This window comes from Thamnophis sirtalis, unplaced genomic scaffold (assembly GCF_051295495.1).
Source record: "Thamnophis sirtalis isolate CommonGarterSnake01/CBP01778 unplaced genomic scaffold, rThaSir2_p1.2 scaffold_14, whole genome shotgun sequence".
In the NCBI taxonomy this organism is placed as follows: domain Eukaryota; kingdom Metazoa; phylum Chordata; class Lepidosauria; order Squamata; family Natricidae; genus Thamnophis; species Thamnophis sirtalis.
In genome coordinates, this window is record NW_028261394.1 from 27,146,127 (window position 1) to 27,173,175 (window position 27,049).

The 27,049-nt window shown below is 41.9% G+C and overlaps 1 protein-coding gene and 1 non-coding gene across 2 annotated transcripts in view; both read left to right on the top strand.

The window, feature by feature from the left end:
- The first annotated feature begins 334 nt into the window (after positions 1–334).
- TRNAL-CAG (transfer RNA leucine (anticodon CAG)) lies at positions 335–417 on the top strand. Its single transcript has one exon. It is a non-coding gene; the product is annotated as a tRNA-Leu (tRNA).
- A 5,446-nt stretch (positions 418–5,863) lies between these two features.
- Positions 5,864–27,049, top strand: part of PLLP (plasmolipin) — a 44,400-nt gene continuing 23,214 nt past the window's right edge. The window contains exon 1 of the mRNA XM_087728775.1: positions 5,864–6,149. Within this exon, the coding sequence (XP_087584901.1) occupies positions 6,021–6,149 (129 nt within the window). The 5' untranslated portion in view covers positions 5,864–6,020. The remainder of the gene's footprint in view (positions 6,150–27,049) is intronic.

A 27,049-nucleotide genomic window follows, 5' to 3' on the forward strand; every position in this document is an offset into this window, starting at 1 on the left:
TCCCCCGCCCCCAAGCAGGAAACCCTACACCAGGAGTCCCCAAACTTGACAACTTTAAGACTTGTGGACTTCTGGCAGTTGAAGTCCCCAAGCCTTAAAGTTGCCAAGTTCTCCATCTAGATGGGCGCTAAGACCCAGAGGACACCGCCGGTCCCTTTCCTGCCGCTGCGAACCCGCTGCCTCCGATGAGAACAACCCAGCGGAGGAATATTAATAGCGGCCGCTGAACGCTCAACTGCGGCTGCGCAAAATAAGCCTTCTCACATAAAATAAGGGACGTCAGCAGTCTGTTTTGCAAATTTTGTACGAAGAAAGAGAACTGATTGGCCAAGCAGTCAGGATGGCCGAGCGGTCTAAGGCGCTGCGTTCAGGTCGCAGTCTCCCCTGGAGGCGTGGGTTCGAATCCCACTTCTGACAAATGCTAACTTTTTTTTCCCTCCTGCGTTTAATTTTGCAGGAGGTCTGTGGAAGAGTTCCTCTTTTACCAACCGCCACTAATGCCCCAGATCTCAGCAGGCGAGGGGAAAAAACCACCGCAAACTTCAACTGTTCCAGGCTTGGGAAGTAGCGCCTGTGCTCCCTCCGAATTAACAGCGGCTCCATGTAAACGGTTCCATCGGAATCCGGATAGACCAGACTTAAACTCAAAAAATCGGACCGCAAGTCCGGCCTCCTTCGTCTTCTATGGCTTCTCGATTACTTCTCTTGATTGCAACCTCCCCTCAAGCCAGGGAATACACAGAAATTTGCAATATTATTCTATTCTATTCTATACTATTTATGCTATGCTATGCTATGCTATGCTATACTATACTATACTATAATTTATATTATATTATAATATTATATTTATTCTATGGTATGCTATTATATATTATATTTATTATATTATATTTATTGTATTATATTGTATTGTATTATATATTATTATATTATATATTATTATATTATATTATTAATTCTATTTATTTTATTCTATTTATTCTATTTATTCTATTCTATTCTATTATTATATTTATTCTATTCTATTCCGTACTATGCTATGCTATGCTATGCTATACTATACTATACTATAACATTACATTACATTATTATAGTATATTATTACTATATTATGTCATATACACAGACATACACACACACACACACACAAAATAGCATTATATATATTGCAAATTTCTCTGCTTTCTCCCCCTAATGACCCTTTCAGTTTCAGCCTTTTTTCCTTCCAGGGAAAAGCTAATAGAAGAGATTTGGATGTTTTTTTTAAAAAAAAATAGTTTGTGGATTCATTTATTTTCCTTAGTTTGTTGGGGATACGGTCCTGTCTGCAGCAGCATTTCCCCAAAGTGCTTATAATAACTCCAAATGTCCTGTTTGAGAGGCCAAAAGTTGGCAGAGGTGGACCGAAATAGTTTTTTAAAAACCCAAACTCTAAAATAACTCCTAATGAAAACAATTGGCTTCTGTTGATAAAATCTGATGCTTTCTTTAATTTTTCATACATACAGAGTTCACAGACAACATGAGAAACACATGGCCAGTTGGAGGGATAGAAGAAATACAGATTAAATAATTAGATGATGGATGGATGAATGGATGATCAATGATAGATGATAAATAGATGATAGATAGATGATAGATTGATGATAGATAGATAGATTGATTGATTGATGTTTTATTACCTATAGAGGTAACATCATCAGTGCAATAAGGGAGCGGGGTTGCAGAGAGGAGGAGGAGGAATGTGGGGTTCTTGGTGCTCTCTGAGCTTTGTGGTTTGCTTGCAGACATCTCATTATCCAACTAGGTAACACCATCAGTGCTGAAAGGAAGTGGGTTTGCGGAGAGGAGGAGGAGGAATGTGGGGTCCTTGATGCTTCTAAGCTTGGTGGTTTGCTTGCAGACATTGTCCAACTAGGTAACCTCATCAGTGCTGACAGGAAGTGGGGTTTGGGAGGAGGAGGAGGAGGAGGAGGAGGAGGATGGGCTCTTGGTGCTCTTTGAGCTTGGCAGTTTTCTTGCAGACATTTCATTATCAAACTAGATAACATTATCGGTGCCAGAAGGAAGTGGAGTTTGGGAGGAGGAGGAAGAGGAGGATGGGCCCTTGATGCTCTCTGAGCTTGGTGGTTTGCTTGCAGACATCTCCTTAACCATCTAGGTAACATCATCAGTGCTGAAAGGAAGTGGGGTTTGCAGGGAGGAGGAAGAGGACGGTGGGATCCTTAGTGCTCTCTGAGCTTGGTGGTTTGTTTGCAGGCATCTCATTATCCAACTAGATGCTGGTGCTGATGATGTTACCTAATTTGGCGATGAAACCTCTGCAAGAAAACCACCAAGCTCAAAGAGCATCAGGAACTTCACCTTTCAAATTTAGGTCACAACTGCTGGCTAATTTTACGGGTACGTTTTGAGTTTCAACCCCTACCAATATCAGGACTGGGTCCCGAGGGCTGGCTTCCCTCAACTTACCGACTCAACCGACTACTCATTTTAATCATAGTTCCTTTTTTTCTTCTTTTTTTTCTTAACCTGCTGAGTGACTCCCGTGGGTGCACTTGGTGCAACAGATTGTAACCAAGGTAACTCCACATCTGCGGATTAAGCTCCAGACGGGGGAGTTCACCTATCACAGGAAGATACAAATCATTGTTTAAAAGATGCAACGGTTGGAATCCCGCAGGAGGAGATGCCAAAATTCAATCCAATAACCCCTTTTTAGCAGTAAAACTGGCTGTGATTACACAGACTTCACTGGGGCCTGTTGCGTTTCTGCCTCCATCCTCTTGGTGGGGGGGGGGGAGTAGCTGCCTGCCACACATCTTGGGGATAGTTATTGCTTTGTAGGTTGAGAGAACCAGTAAAAGTACAAATAACAGAGTTGGAAGGGATCTTGGAGGTCTTCTAGTCCAGCCCCCTGCTCAGGCAGGAAACCCTAACCATTTCAGACAAATAGTTGTCCAACATCTTCTTAAAAACCTCCAGTGTTGGGGCATTCACAGCTTCTGGAGGCAAGTTGTTCTACTGATTAATTGTTCTCACTGTCAGGAAATTTCTCCTTAGTTCCAGGTTGCTTCTCTCCTTGATTGGTTTCCACCCATTGCTTCTTGTTCTACCCTCAGGTGATTTGGAGAATAGTTTGACTCCCTCTTCTTTGTGGCAACCCCTCAAATACTGGAATCCTGCTATCATGTCACCTCTGGTCCTTCTTTCCATTAAACCACACATCCCCAATTCCAGCAACCGTTCTTTATATGTTTTTTTCCACCCAATATACTTGTATACAGATTACTCTCTATACTATTCATGTTGTCTTGTATTTTTGTTAAGGATTGCACCAATAGAGGCTAAACCAATTTTGTTGTACACATGATGACAATAAAATGGCAATAAAGACTATCATCATCATCATCATTATGTACTTTATTCATTAAACATGAAACTCGGTCAACTGAACATTCAAAAATGCATCACAAATGCCATTGACTGGTGCTAATGGTTGATACAGGTTGCTGCCAGGATGATGATGATGATGATGATGATGATGATGATGATGATGATCATCATCATCATCATCATCATCATCATCATCATCATCATCATCATCATCATCTTTGGTGAGATTCACAGTCTTTGGGGCTGGTTGGTAGCTCAACAGCTCGAGTCCTATCCAAGGACCTAGGAACTGTTAAGGTAACGTCGGAGGATATAAGCTGTTCCAAGTAGGGTGTTTGTAAGCTCCATGCCCTGGTTGCCTAGCAGAGGGAGCTGAGCCCTGTAGCTCATTTTGTGCAGAATGCCCAGGAGCCATAGCATCCAACGGAACCCTTGTTAATCCGGACGACGGTTCAGCTGGCATAAATTTCATTTTTTTTTCATATTCACCATATTTGAATGGGTTGTGGAGCAAATTTTGTCTGGCCCTTCACCTGAGACCTGTCTGATATGGCTGCACCTGTTCAGCATAGCCCTTAGGATCATTAGAGCATGCAAGCCCCTCCACCACGACAAGGTAAAGCTCGGAGGGTTGTTATTATTATTGTTGTGATGATGATGATGATGATGATGATGATGATGATGATGATGATGATGATGATGATGATGATGATAATCTTTGGTGAGATTCACAGCCTTTGGGGCTGGTTAGTAGCTCAACAGCTCGAGTCCTATCCAAGGACGTAGGAACTGTTAAGGTAACGTCGGAGGATATAAGCTGTTCCAAGTAGGGTGGTTTTTTGTAGAATCAGAATGTTCAAGTCTGATAAATTTAAAATTTCCAAATAGTGAGGTAGCCCTTTGGGTATTGCTCCAAGGGCTCCAATTACAATCGGGACAACACACAATTTCTTTTTCCACAGTCGCTCAACCTCAATTTGCAATTCCCGGTACTTTGTGGTTTTTTTCTTGCTTTTTATCTTCAATTCCTACATCACCAGGTATTGCAATGTCAATGAACCATACTTTTTTCTTTTCAATTATTATGTCAGGTTTGTTGTAGGCCAAGTGCCTGTCAGTCTGGATTCTGAAGTCCCACAAGATCTTGACTTTCTCATTCTCTAAAACCTTCTCAACCTGATGGTCCCAGTGGTTTTTGCTGTACTCAAATCCAAACTTTTGGCACAATTTCCATCTTAGCAATGCGGTCATGGCGTTGTAAGTAGTCAGTTTGTGAAATTTTGCTGCACCCACTGATCAAGTGGTTGACTGTCTCGTCTTTCTCATTACAGAGGCGACATTTACTGTTGGTGGTAACATGTTGAATTTTTGCCTTCATGCAGTTTGTGGCTAAGGCTTGTTCTTGAGCTTCCAAAATAAAGCTGTTTCTTTTTTCAGTACTCCTGATCTTAACCAGTTCCAAGTTAGTTTTTGGTCAGCTTTGCCTTCAATACTTTTCAAGTATTGGCCATGCATGGCTTTGTTTTTCCAATTTTCAGCTCGCTTCTCAATTACTTCTTTCTTATATTCAGCTTTTGACTTAGTTGTCTTTAAAAGGCCTCCTTTATTTACTTCCTTAATCATTGGTTCTTCGCTTTTCTGGATGTAATCATTCAAGCTGTGTTTTTCTTCTTCCACAGTCTGTTTTACTTGTAGGAGTCCTCGACCACCCTCTGCTCTTGGTAGATACAATCGGTCAACATCACATTGAGGGTGCAAAGCATGATTCATTGTCATAAGTGTCCTTGTTTTTCTGTCCAAATTGTCCAACTCCATCTGGGTCCAGTCAATTATTCCCGCAGAGTATTAAATCACAGGTATAGCCCAGGTATTTATGGCTTTTATGATGTTTCCTCCACTCAATTTGGACTTTAATATCTTGTGAATTCATCAAATGTACATTGCTGAAGTTAATTCCTTGACTTTATTATGCATTAAGTCAGAGGCCTCTAAAGTACTTGTAGCCTTCCTCTGATTTTACTGCCTTTATCATTTCTTCATTCTCAAGTTGTATTCCATCATCTTCTACCATCTTGCCTGCCTTGGTTGCCATTGTTGCACATTTTTTAATTAATTATTTGTGGTTGTTATTATTTATCCTCTCCACTCCTTTATAGAGGATGTTGAGTCCGGGGGTGCACTCAACCGGCGGGCGCCCTTCCTGGAAGCGGAGGATGTAACGGTGGTCGTATGAACCCGGAGGGGAGAATGCAAACCCGTGTAGAAGGGCAGGAAAGCGGCTGGTGCTCAATTCTGGGACTCCCGCGGGTCCTCCGCCTAAGGCCGGCCCCCAGGGCTGCGGGGGACGCGGCTCCTCCGCCCGGCTCGTCCCTCCTCCGCCTCGGAGCGCCGCCAACCAGCCACCGGAGCGCCCCTCCGGCCGCGCCCCAGGCCACCTCCCCATCCCAAGCCGCAGCCCCAGCGCCACCAACGGCGGCAGCAACAGCAGCAGCGCTCCAACTCGCCCCGGCTGCGCTCCGGAGCCGCGTCCCCTTCTGCGCTCCCTCGAGCGCTCCTCGCCCTTCGCAGCTTCCAACCGGGCGCCGCGACTTCTCCTCCTGCCCGGGGGCGCCGCCGGCGGGATGACGGAATTCCCGGCCAAAGTCAGCACCCGCACCAGCACCCCCGCCGGGGAGCCGGCTTTCCACGCGCCCTCCTTGGATCTGGACTTCGTCAGGTCCCCTTTCGGGATCCTGATGGTGGTGGAAATCGTGAGTAGTCCAGCCGGCGTGCCTCTGAGCTCGTGCAGAGCGCCCCCAGTCCAGAAAAGCAGGCGGGCCGCCTTTCTGGCAATGTCCAGCGGACCCTCGGGGTGGGGAGGAACGGGGTGGAGAAGCGGGTGGTCGGCTCCTTCCAGGTTGAGCTGAAGGGTACAGGTTTCCTTCCAAAGCAGGGCTAACCCTGAATCCTGGCTTTTGAACCTCGGTTTGTCTGGGCTTCCTACCATCTATTAACCCCGATGCGTAGAAAACCACCGGCAACCTTGTGCGTTTGGTTTATGTCCTTATTGCGACCGAGAGAAAGGATGGTGGATGGGAGACCACAAGGTGTTTCCTTCTCCTACAGTGATCTCCTTGTTTGGTAGGCTGGTCTAAGCTAGAGGGACCGTCCAGATTCCCCAAGGAAGGTCTGTGGCCAGAGTAAGATTTGAATCTGAGCCTCAGTGGGAACTTTATATGAACTTTCTTCCATCCGCTGAGAACTGTCCTATCCCATAAAACCCAGTTTTATCCAATAACCACTAATATGTATGAACGGATAATTTCAAGTTTACCTTCGTCTTTTTATTATGTTTTATAGTAATAATTCTTTTCAGTTATTTATGATTAATACCCCAGATTTTTTAAAAAAATCTTGAAGAATAACTTGTTTACTTCTTTCTGAGCTGAATATTTGCTTCCTCTTTAGAAATTTAGAGGTAGATTTTATCTAAGAATTTTAGTTCTAATAATGTACACCAATCTAGCATTTGTTTTATTGCATCATGTTAGCACACTTGATCTTATGGTAACCTTCCTTTTTCTTCTCCCTTTCCTTCTCCCTTCCCTCTCCTTCCTTCTCTTCCCTTCCCTCTTCTCCCTTCCCTTCTCTCCCTTGTTTTTTTCCTTGCTCCTTTCTTCTTCTCTTCCCTTCCTTGCTTTTTTCCTTGCTTCTTTCCTCATCTCTTCTCTTCTCTTTTCTTCTTTTCTCTTCCCTTCCTTTCCTTTCCTTTCCTTTTCTTTTCTTCCCTTCCTTGCTTTTTTCCTTGCTTCTTTCCTCTTCCCTTCTCTTTTTGCTTTCTTTTTAAGCTAGTCATTGATTAAAATTAATAAAATCTAACATCCTCATTATACCAGGTTAAGTCGCTGTGTAAGCTCAGCCTTTAGTATTCAAAAGGACCATTTTCTTCAGCTGGGGGGGGGGGGGGGCATTGTGCCACAACTGGCACTCAGTAGTACGATTTAAGGGCGTGAAAGAAATCTCCCTCCCCACCTAGGAGGCCAAGACTGGAGTGGACAACTGGAAAAACAGACACACACCCTCAAGGCAGAAACCACACACCCCCCCCCCCCCAAGACTACTAACCACAGCAACCACCTTGGGTTGGGCTGCATGGTCCAGAGCCAGCAATAAACTCTGATGTACTAAAGATGAGTAGCTTTGATCTTTGGGAAAAGACAAGATAATTGGGGTAAGAGGTGGAGGGATCCGCCTTAGGCTGACTTTGGAAAGCAGGGCATCCAAGGGTGGGAGAAAGAGGAAGAAGAAACTGTGGGGTCTTCAAACATGGAGAAGAGAGGCACCGGGATGGTCCTCAGCTGGGCAGAGGGATTTCTGCAGGGGGAGGAAGTGGGTTTGGCTTGGGGGGGGGGGAAGGGGAAGTGAAGCCCCTGTCCCAGCAGGAGTGAGGATGTGGCCTGGAGTCCCATCTTCCCTTTTGTTAAAAAAAAAAAAATCCTACAGGTAGTCCTTGTACTTATGACCACAGTTGAGCCCCGAAATTTCAGTTGCTAAGCAAGACAGAGGTTAAGTGAGTTTTGCCTCGTTTAACAATCTTTCTCGCCGCAGTTGTTAAGTGAATCACTGCAGTTGTTACGTTAGTAACCCAGTCGTTAAGGGAATCTGGCTTCTCCCTTGACTTTTTTCGTCAGAAGGTCATGAAAGGGGATCATGTCACACACACACACACACACACACACCCGGGATGCTGCAACCGTCATAAACATGACTCAGTGGCCAAGTGTTCGAGTTTTTATCACATGACCACAGGGAGGCTGCAACGGTCGTAAAGTGTGAGGAAAAAAGGATGATAAGTCTCCTTTTTCACTGCTATTGTAAATTTGAACAGTCACTAAATGAACTGTTGTAAGTCGAGGACTACCTCTGTCTACTAAATTTGGAGAGTTAACCTTTGCAAAGGATAAAGACTGCAAGAAATTCACTCCAAACAAACCTGGTGGTGTTGAGAACAGCAGAATGTATGTATGTATGTATATTTGTATTTGTATTATTTATATTTATATTTATATTTATATTTATATTTATATTATTTATATTTATATTTATATTTATATTTATATTTATATTTATATTTATATTTATATTTATATTTATATTTATATTTATATTTATATTTATATTTATATTTATATTTATATTTATATTTATATTTATATTTATATTTATATTTATATTATTTATATTTATATTTATATTTATATTTATTTATATATTTATATTTATATTTATATTTATATTTATATTTATATTTATATTTATATTTATATTTATATTTATATTTATATTTATATTATTTATATTTATATTAATATTTATATTTATATTTATATTTATATTTATATTTATATTTATATTTATATTATTTATATTTATTTTTATATTTATATTCGCATTCGCATTCACATTCACATTCACATTCACATTCACATTCATATTTATATTATTTATATTCATATTCATATTTATATTATTTATATTATTATTTATATTTATTTTATTATTTATATTATTATTTATATTTATTTATATTATTATTATTTATATTATTATTTATATTATTATTTATATTTATATTTTTTTATAAGCTATTCCTCTCTTCATAGTTTCATTCTTTGCCTAAGATGTGAAACATGGCAGAAGGTTGAACCACCTCTAAAAGGGGCCATGAGATCCACTGGGGGGAAGGTGGGGGACTTTCTCATTTTCTCTAGAAAATGGTGGTTGAGCACCATATTTTCCACATTGGTTCTCTGATTAACAGATTAACAGAATTGGAAGGGACCTTGTAGGTCATCTAGTCCAACCCTCCACCCAAGCTGGAGACCCTACACCATTTCTGACGGAAGGAAGTCCAGTCTCTTCTTGAAAGCCTCCAGTGATGAAGCTCCCACAACTTCTGAGAGCAACTTCTGTTCCATAGGTTGATTGTTCTCACTGTCAGAAAATTCATCTTTATTTCCAGGTTGACTCTCTCCTTGGTCAGTTTCCATCCATTATTCCTTTCCTGGTCTTTGGGTGCTTTGGAGAATAACCCCTCCCCCCACTGTGGCAGCCCCTCAAATATTGGAAGACTACTATCCTGTCTCCCCTGGTCCTTCTCTTTACTAGACTAGCTAGGCCCAGTTCCAGCAACTGTCCATCATATGTTTGAGCCTCCAGCCCCTAATTATCCTGGTTGCTCTTCTCTGCATTTTTTCTAGAGTCCCAACTTCTTTTTTATAGTGTGGTGCAGAGGTGGTATTCAGCAGGTTCTGACCAGTTCTGTAGAAGCGTTAGAGGAAACTTTAAGTAGTTCGGAGAACCGGTAAATACCACCTCTGGCTGGACCCGTCCCCATCTATTCTCTGCCTCCCGAGTCCCAGCTAATTGAGAAGAAATGGGGATTTTGCAGTGACCTTCCCCTGCCACGCCCACCAAGCCAGGCCCACAGAACCGGTAATAAAGAAAATTTGAATCCCACTATTGGTGTAGTGACCAAAACTGGATGCAATACTCTAGGTGTGGTTTTACTAGGGCTTTATAGAGTGGTATTAGTACCTCCCTTGATCCTGATTGTATCATTCTGTTAATGCAACTTGGGATTGCATTGGCTTTTTTGGAAGACTGCTATCCTGTCTCCCCTGGTCCTTCTCTTCACTAGACTAGCCATGCCCATCGTATGCTTCAGCCTCCAGTCCCCTCATCATATTTACTGAGCCGAGGTGGCGCAGTGGTTAGGGTACAGTACTGCAGGCCACTTCAGCTGACTGTTATCTGCAGTTCAGCGGTTCTAATCTCACGGCTCAAGGTTGACTTAGCCTTCCATCCTTCTGAGGTGGGTGAAATGAGGACCCAGCATGTGGGGGCAATATGCTGATTCTGTAAACTGCTTAGAGAGGGCTGAAAGCTCTATGAAGCGGTATATAAGTCTAACTGCTATTGCTATTGCTATCATCCTGGTTGCTCTTCTCTGCACTTTTTCTAGAGTCTCAACATCTTTTTTATAGTGTGGGGCCCAAAACTGGATGCAGTACTCTAGGTGTGGCCTTACTAAGGCTTTATAGAGTGGTATTAATACCTCCCTTGATCTTGATGGTATCCCTCTGTTAATGCAGCATAGGATTGCATTGGCTGTTTTTGGCTGCCACCACGCACAGATGGAATAGAAGCTTCTAGGATTTCTGCCTTTAAATTATTCGACAATGTAAAATTGTGATGGGTGGAGTAGCTTTCAGCACTGCAGGGAGAGGCAAAGAATCTTTTCAGGGCTTGTGGGGCAAATAAACATCCTCACCTTCCTGTGAGTGGAATAATAATAATAATACGGCATGGAGTCGTGTATTTACCATAATAATCCAGCAGAGAATGGTGTTTCCTGTTTTTTTAAAAATTGCTAACAGAGTTGGTGAGATTCCCATCATATTTTCTAAGAAACTAGAGTCATGGCCGTATATGCAGGATATCATTCTTAGACAAATGGGAGTGCTTGGCTGAGTCACCCTGTAGCATGAGCTTTGTAGTGCCACACAATTGATGGGCACCGATGTGGGGCAAGAGAGAAAGGGGATTCTTTTTCAAAAGCTGAGATGTTTGGGGTGCAAGGATGCAGGTCTGCAAGGACCAAGGGGAGATCCAGAGATGGGCTTCAAGACTTTTAGCAAGGGGTTCTCTGCCTGGTTGCTGGGTGGGTGTGGATGTGGTGGGCGTGGCCTAGTGGGCCTCCTGCACCACGTTGGGGGGGGGTTGCCCTCTCCACGCTGCAGAGACCCTCCAGAAGGCCTGTTTCCAGCTGTCCCAAACTTCTGTTAGGCCCATTTTTCACCCTCCCCGAGCCTCCGCGCATGCCCTGTACTTACCTGCATCTGAAACGGGCCGCATGGGGACTCCTGGGAGAGGCGAGGCGGGGTAGGTGGGGCTAGCCAGGAGTAGGATTTGTGGGTTTTCAGAAATGCACAAAAACTTAGCTAGAGGTTCTCCCGAACCCCTGCGAACCCCCAGCAGCCCAGACCTCCATTGAGACTGTCATGAGGAGGAGGAGGAGGGTTGATAGAGCCAATAGAACCAGTTCAGTCTAGTGGTTAAGGCATCAGGCTAGAAACAAGGAGATGGTAAGTTCTAGTTAAGCTTTGGGCAAGAAAGTTGGCTGGGTGACTTTGGATCAATCACCAGGAGATGGAGAGTTCTAGTCCTGCCTTAGGTACAAAAAGGAAGCTAGGCAATTTGGGCCAGGAGAAGGTGAGTTCTACTCCTGCTGGGTGACTTTGAGCCAATCACCAGGAGATGGTGAGTTCTAGTCCCACCTTAGGAATGTAAGCTGGATGGGTGACTTTGGGCCAGTCCTGTGGTGGGATTCAAATAATTTAACAACCAGTTCTCTGCCCTAAAGACCATCTGGGTAGGTGGGGCTCAGTGGTCATGTGACTGGGTGGGTGTGTGGCCAACTCAAGATCACTCAGGTCGATGGGCGCTTCACCTTAGCTGTTACAATGTAATGAGAGTTAACAAGAGAGGCAGTTTCTGTAAGCAGGGCAATAAAGATCAGGCTAGAAACAACACCAGAATGTTTCCTTCCTGTCTTCCTTATAGGATCAGCCCTGTAAAGTGGGAAAAAACAAAAGGAGATTTCTTCCAAAAACTGGTTCTCCGAACTGGTTAGAAAGATAACAACTGGTTCCTTCAAATAGGTATGAACTGGCTGAATCCCACCACTGGGCCAGTCCCTCTCTCTTAGACAAACCCACTTCACATGGTTGTGGTCATTACGGGTAAAAGAGGAGAAAGGAGTATGTTTGCTGAGCAACATAAATGAATAAAGGTCACTAATGCATAAACAATGAAAAAAACGGTGACTACCATCTCCTGCTTTTCCTAAGACCAGAAAAAAAGATGATTATCCCAGAGTAGAGACGTATCCATTCATCTCGAAAGGAGCAGATAATGCCAGGAAACTCCCGTGCTATTTCTCATGACCCCCTCCCCAATTCTTGCCTTGACCCCTTCCTCTTAAAAAATGCATAGCATTTGGGCCCTGCTTTGAAAGTGCCAAAAAGTCCTCCCACGTGTTCCGAGAGGACAATAAACACTCCAAAAAATAGTCACGATGGCAGAACACTTCATACAACCCCAGAGTTGTTTTCAGCAAACCGAGTCCTGATTGGCGGCTAAAGAGACTGCCAATCTTCCCACAAACCTGAGCTACAGTGCAGATGTCTGTTTGTTTGTTTGTTCAATTTATAGAATCATTTATTGTTTATATCCCGGTTAAGGGAGATGCGTAGTGGTTGCATGATTCAAATGACATGTTCCTCTGGTGAGGTTTTCCAACAGGCAAGCGGTATTAGCGTGTGGTAGCCAAAAGCACCAGGAAGAGCATATGGCTTTTTATAAAATTTGTTCATTAGAAAATGTGTTGACAAGCTCCTTCTGATTTTACATTACAGGGCGGGGCATAACTTTTTCCTAGGGGGTCACAGCAACACTTGTAATAACAACACAAATAATTCATACACCATTCGAAAGCCCATCAAAAACTGAGTTTATTGACACGATTTAATAGTCAGTATGACCACCATTAGCCCTTCGAACAGCATTCAAACGAGGTGGATAAGAACACAACAAATCTTCAAACAGTTCCGTTCGATTTTCCAGATTTTTCAACACAGTTTCCAAATTCATTCTCAAAGTTTCAACCGAATATCGACACCTCATTTTAAAGCCCATAAAAAACTGAATTGAATGAGCTATTAAATGTTAAATTTGTTTCGGTTGAAACTTTGAGAATGAATTTGGAAACTGTGTTGAAAAATCTGGAAAATCGAACGGAACTGTTTGAAGATTTGTTGTGTTCTTATCCACCTCGTTTGAATGCTGTTCGAAGGGCTAATGGTGGTCATACTGACTATTAAATCGTGTCAATAAACTCAGTTTTTGATGGGCTTTCGAATGGTGTATGAATTATTTGTGTTGTTATTACAAGTGTTGCTGTGACCCCCTAGGAAAAGGTTATGCCCCGCCCTGTAGTTTGGCAATAATATTGTGCATTGGTTTAATCCTTCCCCTTCAGTTAGTTGAGGGTGGAGTATGCAGAGGTAGAAAATGTTTTCAAACCAAATCCTATCTGACTAGCTAAAATGAATTCCATGTTAAAAATATTCTGTTTCTTCTTTATCCTTAAGTGTTAATCTATCCATTTCTCCACATTCTAGTATTTTTTATTACACTTTAGTACACTTCCTTCGGTAGGGATTTCTTCATTTTTCCACTGTTGTGCAAAACACGATTCTCGCCGCTGTTAAGACATGTAAAATTAAATAGGTAAAATTAAAAGTGCCTTTATGGTACTGTTCTGGTAAGATACCCAACAAAAATATTTCTGGTTTTAGGTATATGTTGCTTTACCATTTTTTCTAACCATGTATGTATTTTTGTCCAATTGCTAATTGACAGAAACAGAAGTTAGAATTTTAAAAACTTTAGAGAATAATTAATTATATAGGGAAGATTTATTAAAATGGATAAGCAATTATTACATACTTTATTCATTAAACATGAAACTCAGTCAACTGAACATTCAAAAATGCATTACAAATACCTTTGACTGGTGCTAATGGTTGATACGGGTTGCTGCCAGCATCCTAGGTATGAACCAAGTATCTTCTTAAAATATAAGATGTTCCGAGTAGCGCAGTTTCTTGCAGTTCCACTGGTGTTATTGCAGGAAGCTGCAATTTGTTGATGTATCTTGTAAAATTCTTGAACATGGTGCCAAGGGCCCCGATGACAATGGGTATCACTGTGACATGCTTCATCCATAGCCGTGTAGTTTCGATGGCCAGGTCGCGATATTTCATTATTTCCAGTTCTTTCTTTGCAAGTTCGTATCCACAGTTCATCTTCTTCAAAATGATGGTCAGTGGTAGCATTGAGAGTATAAAAAGTAGAGGTGAAAGGGAATCGCCCTGGAAAATGCCTCGTTTAATTTCAACTTCACTCAGTACTACTTCATTAGCTATGGCAACAACCCTCTGCTTCAGTTCTTCAATTACTATTGCAATCTCTTTATTCTCCAAATTGTATCTTGCTTCCAGGCTGTTTTTGACCTGCTTGTTTTTTAGCTGACCTTGCCTTAGGTTCTTCAAGTTGGTCAAGTCTCCACAAAATTTTTGATCTTCAATTCCAACCAAATTTTCCATTTAGGCTTCCTCTTCTTGCCTCTTTGGTTCTTTTGTATTTTCAAACCCAATTCTTTGGTGGTTATGAAGGCTGCTGTATACATCCGCTGGTTTGTTTCAGTTAATGTAGTGGTTTGAATGGTTTGCACAGCCTCATTGACCATTTTTAGTACCTTTCTCAATTCTTTCCGGTTCACTTGGTTCAGCTTTGGCAAACGTGTTCTTTCGGCATCTTCCATTTGATGCTTTATTTTCTCAGCTAATTGAGCAATATCTGTTGGTGTTTGTTCCTCAGTGTTTCCTTGTTCTTTATCTTCATCCATTTCAGCATCCTCCCTTTCTTCCTCAGTTTGCTTTTGAGTCTGCAAATAATTCTTGATGTTACGCTTCTTTGCTGGTATACTTAGACCATTAGTTGCTTTCTCTTCAATTCCTATTAATTCTGCTGTAATGAAAAATTTGTGGCTTAGAATTACACAGCGTTGGTCCATTATCCTTTGTTCAGTGATATCACAGTCCGTGTGGTTCACCTTCCAAATCTGATGCATTCATTTTTGAAATCCACGTTTTGCTGGCTCAGACTGATAGTAAGCTTTCATAATAGAGATGTTTTCTTCCCTAGTCCAGATTTTTCGCTTTTTCACTTTTTCTTCCAGTAGCTTGTCAGCTCCATGCCCTGGTTGCCTAGCAGAGGGAGCTGAGCCCTATAGCTCATTTCGCACAGAATGCCCAGGAGCCATAGCATCCAACGGAACCCTTGCTAATCCAGGCGACGGTTCAGCCGGTATAAATTTCATTTTTTTCGTATCCACCATGTTTGAATGGGTTGTGGAGCAAATTTTTTCTGGCCCTTCACCTGAGACCTGTCTGATATGGTTGTACCTGTTCAGCATATCCCTTAGGATCATTAGAGCACGCAAGCCCGCCACCATGACAAGGTAAAGCTCCTCAGACGGGTTGTTGTTGTTATTATTATCACAATTGTATCACAGCGGGCCAGTTGTTTCGCCGGATTTGGCATTGATTACTAGTCGGGTCCCATCCAGGGGCCTAGGACGTCATAACGTATTTTCGTAATATGCGTGCAGATCTAAGCAGTGCGGCTTTTTGCATTTGACTGATGGTGATTTTGTTAATTTTTAACTGTTTTAAATGTAATTCCAGTGCTTTTGGAATAGCACCCAGTGTGCCAATCACCACTGGAATTACCACTGCTGGTTTGTGCCATAGTCGTTGAATTTCAATTTTTAAGTCTTGGTATTTCACGATTTTTTCATATTCCTTCTCGGCGACCCTGCTGTCACCTGATATTGCGATGTCTAGGATTGTGACCTTATTTTTCTCAACCAGTGTGATGTCTGGTGTATTATGCGCCAGTATTTTGTCCGTTTGTATACGAAAATCCCACAAGATCTTGACCATCTGATTTTCGGTGACTTTTTCAGGCTTATGTTCCCACCAGTTTGTCGCTGTTTTAATATTATAATTTTTGCACAAATTCCAGTGGATCATTTGTGCTACTGAATTGTGCCGCAACTTATAATCAGTCTGCGTGATTTTTTTACAGCAGCTGAGTATGTGATCAATAGTTTCATCAACTTCTTTGCAAAGTCTGCATTTGGCATCATCAGAGGATTTTTCGATTTTGGCCTTAATGGAATTTGTGTGGATAGCTTGTTCTTGCACAGCCAGGATTAGTGACTCTGTTTCTTTCTTTAATGTACCTGCTGTTAACCATAACCAAGTTTTTTCACTGTCCACTTTATCTTTTATTTTTTCCAGAAATTGGCCATGCAATGCTTTGTTCTGCCAACTCTCCATTCTTGATTTTATCACATCTTTTCTGTATTCTTGTTTCGTCTGTTGGGCCTTCAGTAGATTTTTGTTCTTTACTTTGATTAATAGATGTTCTTGACTTTCTTTTAAATAATCAGCCAGTGCATGTTTTTCTTCTTCAACTGTTTGCTTCACTTGTAATAATCCTCTGCTACGTGATTTTCGGGGCAGGTATAATCTATCAGTATCACCACGTGGATGTAAACTGTAGTGCATTGTCATTAGTTTCCTGGTTTTTCGGTCCAAAATGTCCAAATCAGCTTGTGTCCAGTTAACTATACCAGCTGTGTATCTTATAACTGGTATTGCCCAGGTATTTATGGCCTTGATTGTATTTCCACCATTCAATTTAGATTTCAAAATTTTCCTAACTCTATTGGTGTATTCTCGCCTGACAATAGTTTTTACTTCTCCATGCTTGATATTATCCAACTGCAGAATGCCTAAGTATTTGTAGGCTTCATTTTCGTTGCATTTAATTAGTTGGCCATTGGGCATTTCAATTCCCTCACATGCAGTGATTTTGCCTCTTTTTATGGATACAGTGGTGCATTTTTCCATGCCAAACTGCATTGAAATATCGGTGCTGAATACTCGAATTGTATTTGTCAATGATTGGATTTCTATTTCTGACTTTCCATAGAGTTTCAAATCATCCATATTATATTATTATTATTATTATTGTTGTTGTTGTTGTTGTTGTTGTTGTTGTTGTTGTACAATTGTATCACAGCGGCCAGTTGTTTCGCCGGATTTGGCATTGGTTTCTCAGGCTGATGTTCCCACCAGTTTGTTGCTGTTTTAATATTATAATTTTTGCACAAATTCCAATGGATCATTTGTGCTACTGAATTGTGCCGCAATTTATAATCAGTCTGCACGATTTTTTTACAGCAGCTGAGTATGTGATCAACAGTTTCATCAGCTTCTTTGCAAAGTCTGCATTTGGCATCATCAGAGGATTTTTCGATTTTGGCCTTGATGGCATTTGTGTGGATAGCTTGTTCTTGCACAGCCAGGATTAGTGACTCTGTTTCTTTCTTTAATGTACCTGTTGTTAACCATAACCAAGTTTGTTCACTGTCCACTTTATCTTTTATTTTTTCCAGAAATTGGCCATGCAGTGCTTTGTTTTGCCAACTCTCCATTCTTGATTTTATCACATCTTTTCTGTATTCTTGTTTCGTCTGTTGGGCCTTCAGTAGAATTATTATTATTATTATTATTATTGTTGTTGTTGTTGTTGTTGTTATTATTATTATTATTATTATTATTATTATTATTATTATTATTATTATTATACAATTGTATCACAGCGGCCAGTTGTTTCGCCAGATTTTGCATTGGTTACTAGTCGGGCCCCACCCAGGGGCCTAGGACGTCATAACGTATTTTCGTAATATGCGTGCAGATCCAAGCAGTGCGGCTTTTTGCATTTGACTGATGGTGATTTTGTCAATTTTTAACTGTTTTAAGTATTATTATTATTATTATTATTATTATTATTATTATTATCATTATTATTTCTCAAAATTAACTGTACTCATGAATTACTGACTAGTGATTCACTTCAGGGGAGAATTGCTTCGCCAGAGTCCCCAGAGCTGCAAAAGTGGGTGCTTCAAAGGGGTCACTTCCTTCAACATCAATCAGAATAGAACTGGAAGGGACATTGGAGTCCTTCTACTCCAACCCCCTGTTCAAACAGGAGACCCTAGACCTGTGATGGTGAAACTATGGCACATGTGCCAGAGGTGGCATGCAGAGCTCTCTCTGTGGGCACGCACACCATCGCAAGCTGGTTTTCGTGGATACCAGAGCGTCGGAAAATGGCCTGAAAACAGCCTGAAAAATGCACAAAAAACAGGCCGTTTTCCAGGCCATTTTCAAGGCTGTTTTCAGGCTGTTTTGGGGGTCATTTTCTGGGCCATTTTTCAGGCCAATTTTGACCCTGAAAATGCCCCCCAAAAATAGCCCGAAAATGCTCCCAAAACGGCCCCAATACAGCCTGAAAAACTACCTGAAAACGGGCAATTTTGCGGGCTATTTTCAGGCCATTTTTTGGGCTGTGTTCTGAGCCAAAACGGTTCAAAAATGGCCCCAAAATGCCCTGAAAATGACAAAAAAGCAGGCATGTGCACGCTGCCCAGCTGGTCTTCCGGTTTCCAGCTCTCTAGCATGCACACATGTATGTGAATGCACACATGTTTCAGTTTGGGCATTTGGTGCTGAGAAGGTTCACCATCACTGCCCTAGGCCAGTGGTCTCCAACCTTGGCAACTTTAAGACTTGTAGACTTCAACTCCCAGAGTTCCTCAGCCAGCAAAGCTATTTTGATCAATTAACGTCCTGCCCTCTGTCTGCTAAGGGCTTTGAATCGAGTTGGGTGGGGAACTTGGCTGGGCTGTTTTGTTTTCCTTTGTTCCATGAAAAGAATGCTTTCGGAGTAAAGCTGGGACAAACTTCCTCTGAATTATTTTATTTTTTTTGCTCTGGGGAAAAAAAACCTCCTTTTTTTGAAGAAGAGTAGAAAAAAAAAACTGGAAAGGTTTTCAGGCACTGCCCAGATTCAAAGCGGCAGGAGCCACAGCTGCACAACTTCTAAAAATTTATTTATTAGATTATTTTTAAAGATCCTGCTTTTATTACTTTATAAGTACTTCAAAGTTGGGAATGTTGATAATACTCCTTGCTCCTCTTTTTCCTCACGACAACAACTCTGTGAGGCAGGTTGGACTGAAAGAGTGGTTGAGACAAAGACACCCAGTCTTTCGTGCGTAAGAGGGGACTAGAACTCACCCTTGCCTGGTGATAGGCTCAACGTGATCCAATCAGCTTCCATGGCTAAGGTAGTACTAGAGCTCACCCTCTCTTAGTGATTGACCCAAAGTCACCCAGTCGGCTTCCATGCCTAAGGTGGAACTAGAACTCATCCTCTCCTAGTGATTGACCCAAAGTCACCCAGTCGGCTTCCATGCCCAAGGCATAACTAGAACTCACCCTCTCCTAGTGATTGACCCAAAGCCACCCAGTCGGCTTTCATGCCTAAGGCAGAACTAGAACTCACCCTCTCCTAGTGATTGACCCAAAGTCACCCAGTCGGCTTTCATGCCTAAGGCAGAACTAGAACTCACCCTCTCCTAGTGGTTGACCCAAAGTCACCCAGTCGGCTTTCATGCCTAAGGCAGAACTAGAACTCACTCTCTCCTAGTGATTGGCCCAAAGTCACCCAGTCAGCTTTCATGCCTAAGGCAGAACTAGAACTCACCCTCTCCTGGTCATTGGCCCAAAGATACCCAACTGGTTTTTGTGCTAAGAGGGACTAGAATTCACTGCCTCCTGGTTCCTAGGCTGGCAACCTCACCAATGCACCAAATTCTCTTCTTCTGTAGCCTCAGCACACATAAGCCAGTGAGATGTCTTTGAGCCAGTCAGTCCGTCTCTGCCAAGAACTGAAGTTGTTTTTATGGTCACCACCACCACCACCACCACCACCACTACTACTACTACTTGTTCTTCTTCTTCCTCCTCCTCCTCCTCCTCCTCCTCCTCCTCCTCCTCCTCCTCCTCCTCCTCCTCCTCCTCCTGCCATATACATCATCAGACATTGGCGATCATGCTGGCAATCCTATTTTTATCAACAGCCGCACAAAAAAGTACTGTTGAGTTTTTTCCAAACCCTTAAATTTTGAAGCCATGATGTTCTTCTTCTGCCTGAATCTCCTTTTCCTTCAATCTTTCCCTGGAGGATTAAGTGAAGGTTGGCGTAGTTTTCCTGGTGTCGCATCCCATGTCTGAAATATTCTAACTTTCCCTCTTTTATGGTATTGTTATGGTCCCTAGGAATCAAGATTGACTCTATGTCATCAGTAGGCCTATTCCTCCCTCAGAGATGTATTTATTGGTTACCTATCTCTGGCTTAGCCAGTTCTCAACTGCAATAATTAATGGAGGTGCGGTCATTTTTCTAAACTATTAACAGCAGTGTTGAATTTACACACCTTGCTTTGAAGCTTCCACCTGTTTGTTGGAGAGGAGAAAGGAGGCTGGTTTTAAATTTCTGTTCTTGGCCAAAAAAAGGAATCTCCTCAGCCTTGTGGTCTGAGTTTGGCCAGCAGACTTGTTCAAAAGTGCAGAGAGGGTGGCCAAACAATCTTTTTAGATTTGGTGTTAGTGAAAAGACTGGATATTTCACCAAAATGGAAAGTGGTGGGGGAAAAAAGAGTTGTCCTTCCTGACCCAGGAAAGAGAAAAATGCAAAAATGCAATTTTGTGGGCTTTCACTCTAGAAAGAGTACAGAGAAGAGAAGCCAAGATGATTAGGGGACTGGAGGCCAAACATATGAAGAACAGTTGCAGGAACTGGGCAAGGCTAGTCTAGTGAAGAGAAGGACCAGGGGAGACAGGAGAGCAGTGCTCCAATACTTGAGGGGCTGCCACAGATAGGAGGGGGTCAAGCTATTCTCCAAAGCCCCTGAAGGTCCAGAAAAAGAATAATGGATGGAAACTGACCAAGGAGAGATTGAACCTAGAAATAAGGAGGGATTTTCTGACAATAAGAACAATCAACCAATGGAACAGAAGTTGTCTTTAGAAGTTGTGGGAGCTTCATCCCTGGAGGCTTTCAAGAAGAGACTGGGCTGCCATTTGTCAGAAATGGTGTAGAGTCTCCTGCTTGGGGGGTGGCGGCGGGTTGGACTAGATGACCTATAAGGTCCCTTCCAAGTCTGATAATCTGAGTACCTCTCAATCTCCTTTGATTTGTGGAGAAAGAAAGTAGATAGAGAAATGCCTTTTTTCCTTCTCATTAGACAGGGGTCTCCAAGCTGGGAAACTTTAAGATTTGTGGACTTCAACTTCCAGAATTTGGCTGGGGAATTCTGGGAGCCAAACTCTACAGATTTTAAAATTGCCAAGGTTTGGAGACCCCTGGTCTAGAATCCTAAGGCTTTAATGAAGTTGTGTGGGGAAGGACTTGGCCTGGTAGAGAAGTCGCAGACCGAGGAAGAAGAAGGCAGGACGAAGTTGTTTCTGGCCAGGAAAACTCCCATGGAAGATGGATTCAAACGTATGTACACACAGACAGAGTATCAATTGCAATCAAAGCCTTGATTTATTTTATGGAGCTCAGGACGGTGAACTTCCCACAAACCAGGTTAAATTGGGAATTAAGCCGGTCACACGATGAGGTCGTTAAAGACAAGTGGTTCAGAGGACACAGAAGGACACAGTTGTGTGAATGACCCAGATGGCACCGCTTGTATCAGTTGCTGCCAGCTATGCGATGACATCGTTACACAAATGGTGCTTTGGTTGTGTCATGACATCATCATAGAAATTTGCCTCATTTACATTGCTGTAATAATATCCTTTTCAGTTTATCAGACTTCGGAGCATAACTGGCGCCTGCTTTTCTCTGCTAGTCCATTATTATTATTATTATTATTTAGCGTGTGATGAGAACACGACAGAAGAGAAGTAAGCATAGATAGGTAGTCCTTGGCTTACAACCACAATTGAGCCAAAATGTATGTTGCTAAGTGAGAAATTTGTGAAGCGAGTTTTGCTCCGTTTTACGACTTCACTTGCCACAGTTAAGTGAATCACTGCAATGGTTAAGTTAGTAGCTCGGTTGTTAAGTGAATCTGACCTCCCTGTTGACTTTGCTTCTCAGAATAATAGCAATAGCAATAGCAGTAGACTTATATACCGCTTCATAGGGCTTTCAGCCCTCTCTAAGCGGTTTACAGAGAGTCAGCATATTGCCCCCAACAATCTGCGTCCTCGTTTTACCCACCTCGGAAGGATGGAAGGCTGAGTCAACCCTGAGCCGGTGAGATTTGAACCGCTGAACTGCTGATCTAGCAGTAGCCTGCAGTGCTGCATTTAACCACTGCGCCACCTCAGCTCTAAAAGGTCACTAAAAGGAATCACATGACCCCGGGACATAGCGACGATCATAAGTATGAACAATTGTAAGAGTGAAAAACGACCTCTAGTCATTTTTTTCCCAGTTCTGTTGTAAGATTGAACGATCACTGAACAAGTGGTTGTAAGTCTGCTTGTATTCTCACCTCATTTTATGGGGTCTTGGTCCGTAGAGAACTGATTCCCTATATCAGGAGGTCTTTGAGAATGAATTCTTCTGATTAAAAAAAAGGACATGTGCTTTTGTTTCCACATGGAAACCGCTTCTGAACTTCTTGCTTGATGTGGAAAAGAATGAAACTTTTTGATTTTAGGTTTTATAGATTAGATGGATAGATCTTTGTAGAAATGATTAAAGAAAAGAACATAAGTACTTTTGTTTCCACATGGAAACCGCTTCTGAACTTCTTGCTTGATGTGGAAAAGAATTAAACTTTTTGACTTTAGGTTTTATAGATTAGATGGATAGATCTTTGTAGAAATGATTAAAGAAAAGAACATAAGTACTTTTGTTTCCACATGGAAACCGCTTCTGAACTTCTTGCTTGATGTGGAAAAGAATGAAACTTTGACTTTCACAGATTAGACTGATAGATCTTTGTAGAAATGGCTGGTTCTTATCATTATGGAAAAACAAAAAAGTTATGATGTGATGCTACTGCCTTATTCTACTGCAAGAGAGAGTCGAAAGTCAATGCTTCTTTTTCTTTTTTTTCTTATCCTCCTTCTCTTCCCCCTTTCCCTCCTCACTGCTCTTTTATTTACTTTTGTGTTTTGTATTTTATAATGCTTAATAACTTAATCAAAAAAGGTTTGAAAATGAATTTTGATCACCTGACCAGCTGCAAAGGTCATCAGTGTGGAAAATAGCCGTGTCACTTTTTTTTTCAGTGCTGTTGTAATTTCAAATAGCCACTAAGTGAACTGTTGTAAGTCAAGGACTACCAGTACACACAGACTACATAATATTTCTGTGAAGGTATTGCAGTGGCCTCCTAACTGTATGTCCAGTTCAGTTACACAGGCTCTGGCATTGCTTCATGCAGCTCCTCTAAGGAACTAGAGAACATACATCTTTGGCAACCTTGCACAATGCTTAACGGTTTGCACATCAGCACCACAATCACAAAGGGAACCTTTCCATCCCCACCGACACAGGGCAGAGGCACTTCTTCCAGTATCACACCTAATTGTGTTCAGTTTTGCCCGGAGAAGAGGCGAGTTTAAAGCCAGGTGGTTGGGGATGGAAATAACAGAATAACAGAGTTGGAAGGGACCTTGTAGGTCATCTAGTCCAACCCCCCCCAAAGCAGGGAGACCCTACACCATTTCTGACAGATGGCAGTCCAGTCTCTTCTTGAAAAAGTGACCAGGAACTCAGCCGTCTATAAAAGGAGATCTATCAAAAGACGATCTTGGGCTACTGGTCCTGATTTTGCCTTGCTCGTGAAAGAACCATGTTGATGAACTTTCTGAAGGCAATTTAGCAATAGCAATAACACTTCGACTTATATACCACTTTACAACCCTCTCTAAGTAGTTTACAAAGTCAGCCTATTTGCCCCCAACAATCTGGGTACTCATTTTACTGACCTCAGAAGGACGGAAGGCTGAGTCAACTATAAGCCGGTCAGGATCGAACTCCTGGAAATGGGCAGAGTCAGCTTGCAATACTGCATTCTGGCCATTGCTCATCGTGGATGGATGGATAGATGGATAGAAGGGCAATAGCACAGACTTATATACTGCTTCACAGTGCTTCACAGTCCACTCTAAGCAGTTTACAGAGTCAGCCTATTTGCCCCCAACAATTCGGGTCCTCATTTTACCCACCTCGGAAGGATGGAAGGCTGAGTCAACCTTGAGCCGGTCAGAATCAAACTGCTGGTTGTGGGCAGAGCTTGCAAAACTGCATTCTAACCATTGTACAAGGAAGGAAGGAAGGAAGGAAGGAAGGAAGGAAGGAAGGAAGGAAGGAAGGAAGGAAGGAAGGAAGGAAGGAAGGAAGGAAGGAAGGAAGGAAGGAAGGAAGGAAGGAAGGAAGGAGAAAAGGAATAGCAATAGCACTTAGACTTGTATACTGCTTCTCAGTGTATTACAGTCCTCTCTAAGCAGTTTACAGAGTCAGCCTCTCCCCCCAACAATCTGGGTCCTCATTTTACCCACCTCGGAAGGATGGAAGGCTGAGGCAACCTTGAGCCTGATGGGATTTGAACTGCCAAATTGCAGGTAGCCAATAGTCAGCAGAAGTAGCCTGCAGTATGGCACTCTAACCACGGCACCACCAAGCCTCTTAATAATAATCAAAGATATTGAAATGGGAGCTTCAGTTTTAAAAGACTGAACATATGTAGAGGATGATGACGTATTTAGACTCATTGAGTGATGTCCGGCTCAAACATTCTTTTTTTTTTTTTAAGTTTTTTATTCTATTCAAAAGATTAATAACCAAAATCCAGAAAGATTTGGATTTGGGGAATGTCTTCTTCTCTCCTTCTAGAAAAATTTGGAAAAACTGCCCACTTACAGATAGAGCAGAGAACTTCGGAAAACCAGTTGCGTTTCTAGCACTGTTACAGGTAGATCTTGGCTTATCACTGCAATAGGAACTGAAAATCGAGTTCAAAGTATTTGCATTGTAAGTCAAGGAGGGGTGATTTTGCAAACGTTTTTTGCGGCCGTTTTTAGATGAATGTGGGAGTCATTAAATGAACATGGTGGCCATAAATATGAATCCATTTAACAGAATAATAGAGTTGGAAGGGACCTTGGAGGTCTTCTAGTCCAGCCCCCTGCTCAAGCAGGAGTCCCTACTACACCATTTCACACAAATGGCTGTCCAGTCTCTTCTTGAAAACCTCCAGCGATAGAGTGCCCACAGCACTTCTCTTCCGCTGGTTAATTGTCCTCCCTGTTAGGAGGTTTCTCCTTAATTTCAGGTTGCTTCTCTTTTGATCAGTTTCCAACCATTGTTTCTGTCAGGGTTCCAAATAGCACACAAAAGTAAATCAAAGTCCAAGGCAAAGTATTGCTCAAAGTTCCAATTTATGAAGAGAGCCATGTTGACACATCTGGGAAAACCTGAATCTGAAAGCTTCCTGGTTTTCCCCACCCAGTTGAAAGTTCAAGATTTTGCCCCCACCCCACCCCACAAGCCCATCCCATGGTCAAAATTCCCACTGCCACAATGACAGATTCCACCAATGTTCCCTCTATTTTTTTTTCAGTGTGTTTGAGTGGCACATTTTCATGTCTGAGCATCTGAATTTTTTTCACAGATGTTTCACAGAGCAATTGATTTTTAAGGATGGAAAAAATGGTTTTGTGCGTACGTGTGTGTGTGTGCGTGCATGTGTGTGTTTGAGTGAGCGAGGGATCCGGTAAGGGAACATTGCCTATTTAGAAAAGAAGGTAAATTATTGCAAACATGTCGAAGATAAGTATGGCGACAGGTTGGGCGGTAGAGGGGAAGGGGGAGAGAGAGAAAGTGATAAAAGACTAGGAAAAAAGGGGGAGAGACGAAGAAAAGAGAAGGAGGGAAGAGAAACTGAGAGAGAAAGAGGGAGAGAGGGAAAGCGAGACAGAGACAGGAGACAGAAAAAGAGAAAGAGGGAAAGAAGAGGTGAGAGAAAGTGATAAAAGAGTGGTAGAGAGGAAGAGAGGAAGAAAAAGAGGAAAGAGATACAGAAAGAAACAGAAAAAGGGAGAGAAAGTGATGGAGGAGTGGGAAAGAAGGAGAGAGAAAGAGAGACAAAGAGAAAGAGGGTGAGAGAGAGACAAAGAGACAAAGAGGAGAGAGAAGGGAGAAGGAGAGAGAAAGTGACAGAAGAATGGAAAAGTAGGAGAGAGAAAGAGAAGAGAGACAAAGAGAAAGAGGATGAGAGAGACAGAGAGAGAAGAGAGGAAGAGGAAAGAGTAAGAAAGAACATCTCATTTCAATTCTGAGGTGCAAATATTCTCTTTGATTGGTAATTTTATTTGTCCATTTACTATTCAATACTCTCATTTCTCCTTAAGTTCATCAAGAATTCCCTTCTTTTCATTGAATTTATCACAATACCTTGAGAACAATTTTTTCAGCATAGCTTTACAGATATTTAAAATATATACTAATTTAGGTCAGGTTTTCAGAACATTAGTCTACTATTTATAAGTCACTAAATGCAAAGAAACAGAATTCAGAAAGTTGGCTTCCCTTTTTATAATTGCCTATTACCTGCTTAATTTTCTACCTACTTTTTTGATAACTGATATTCACTGTTGACCCAAGAAGCCCATCATAGAAAGAAACCCTCCCTATGAATTTTGATGGATTTCCATGGAATGAAGTTTGATCTTTTTCTCAACCATACAGTAGCATATCTTTCTAAGGCGGATATAATCAAGATAGTCCATAATTGCCTATCAATGTAACAGTATGGCGATTGACAATCTCTTTATATTTCAACTCTAACTCTTTCAGTTTCAAAGAAGTATAGGCTATTCAGCCATTTCTGTTTCCTAATTTTTTTTATTGACATTTTTAAAAAAAAAAAACCTTTTACAAATGTTTACTTCCCTCCCCCTCCCCTCCCCACCCAAACCCCACCCCTCCCAACCTTCCCTCCCCCGACTTCCCAGAACCAATACAGGGTATAAATCTTTAACAAAAATAATCTAAAGTAAATTTAAAAGTAAAAAATTAATATTCTCTATCA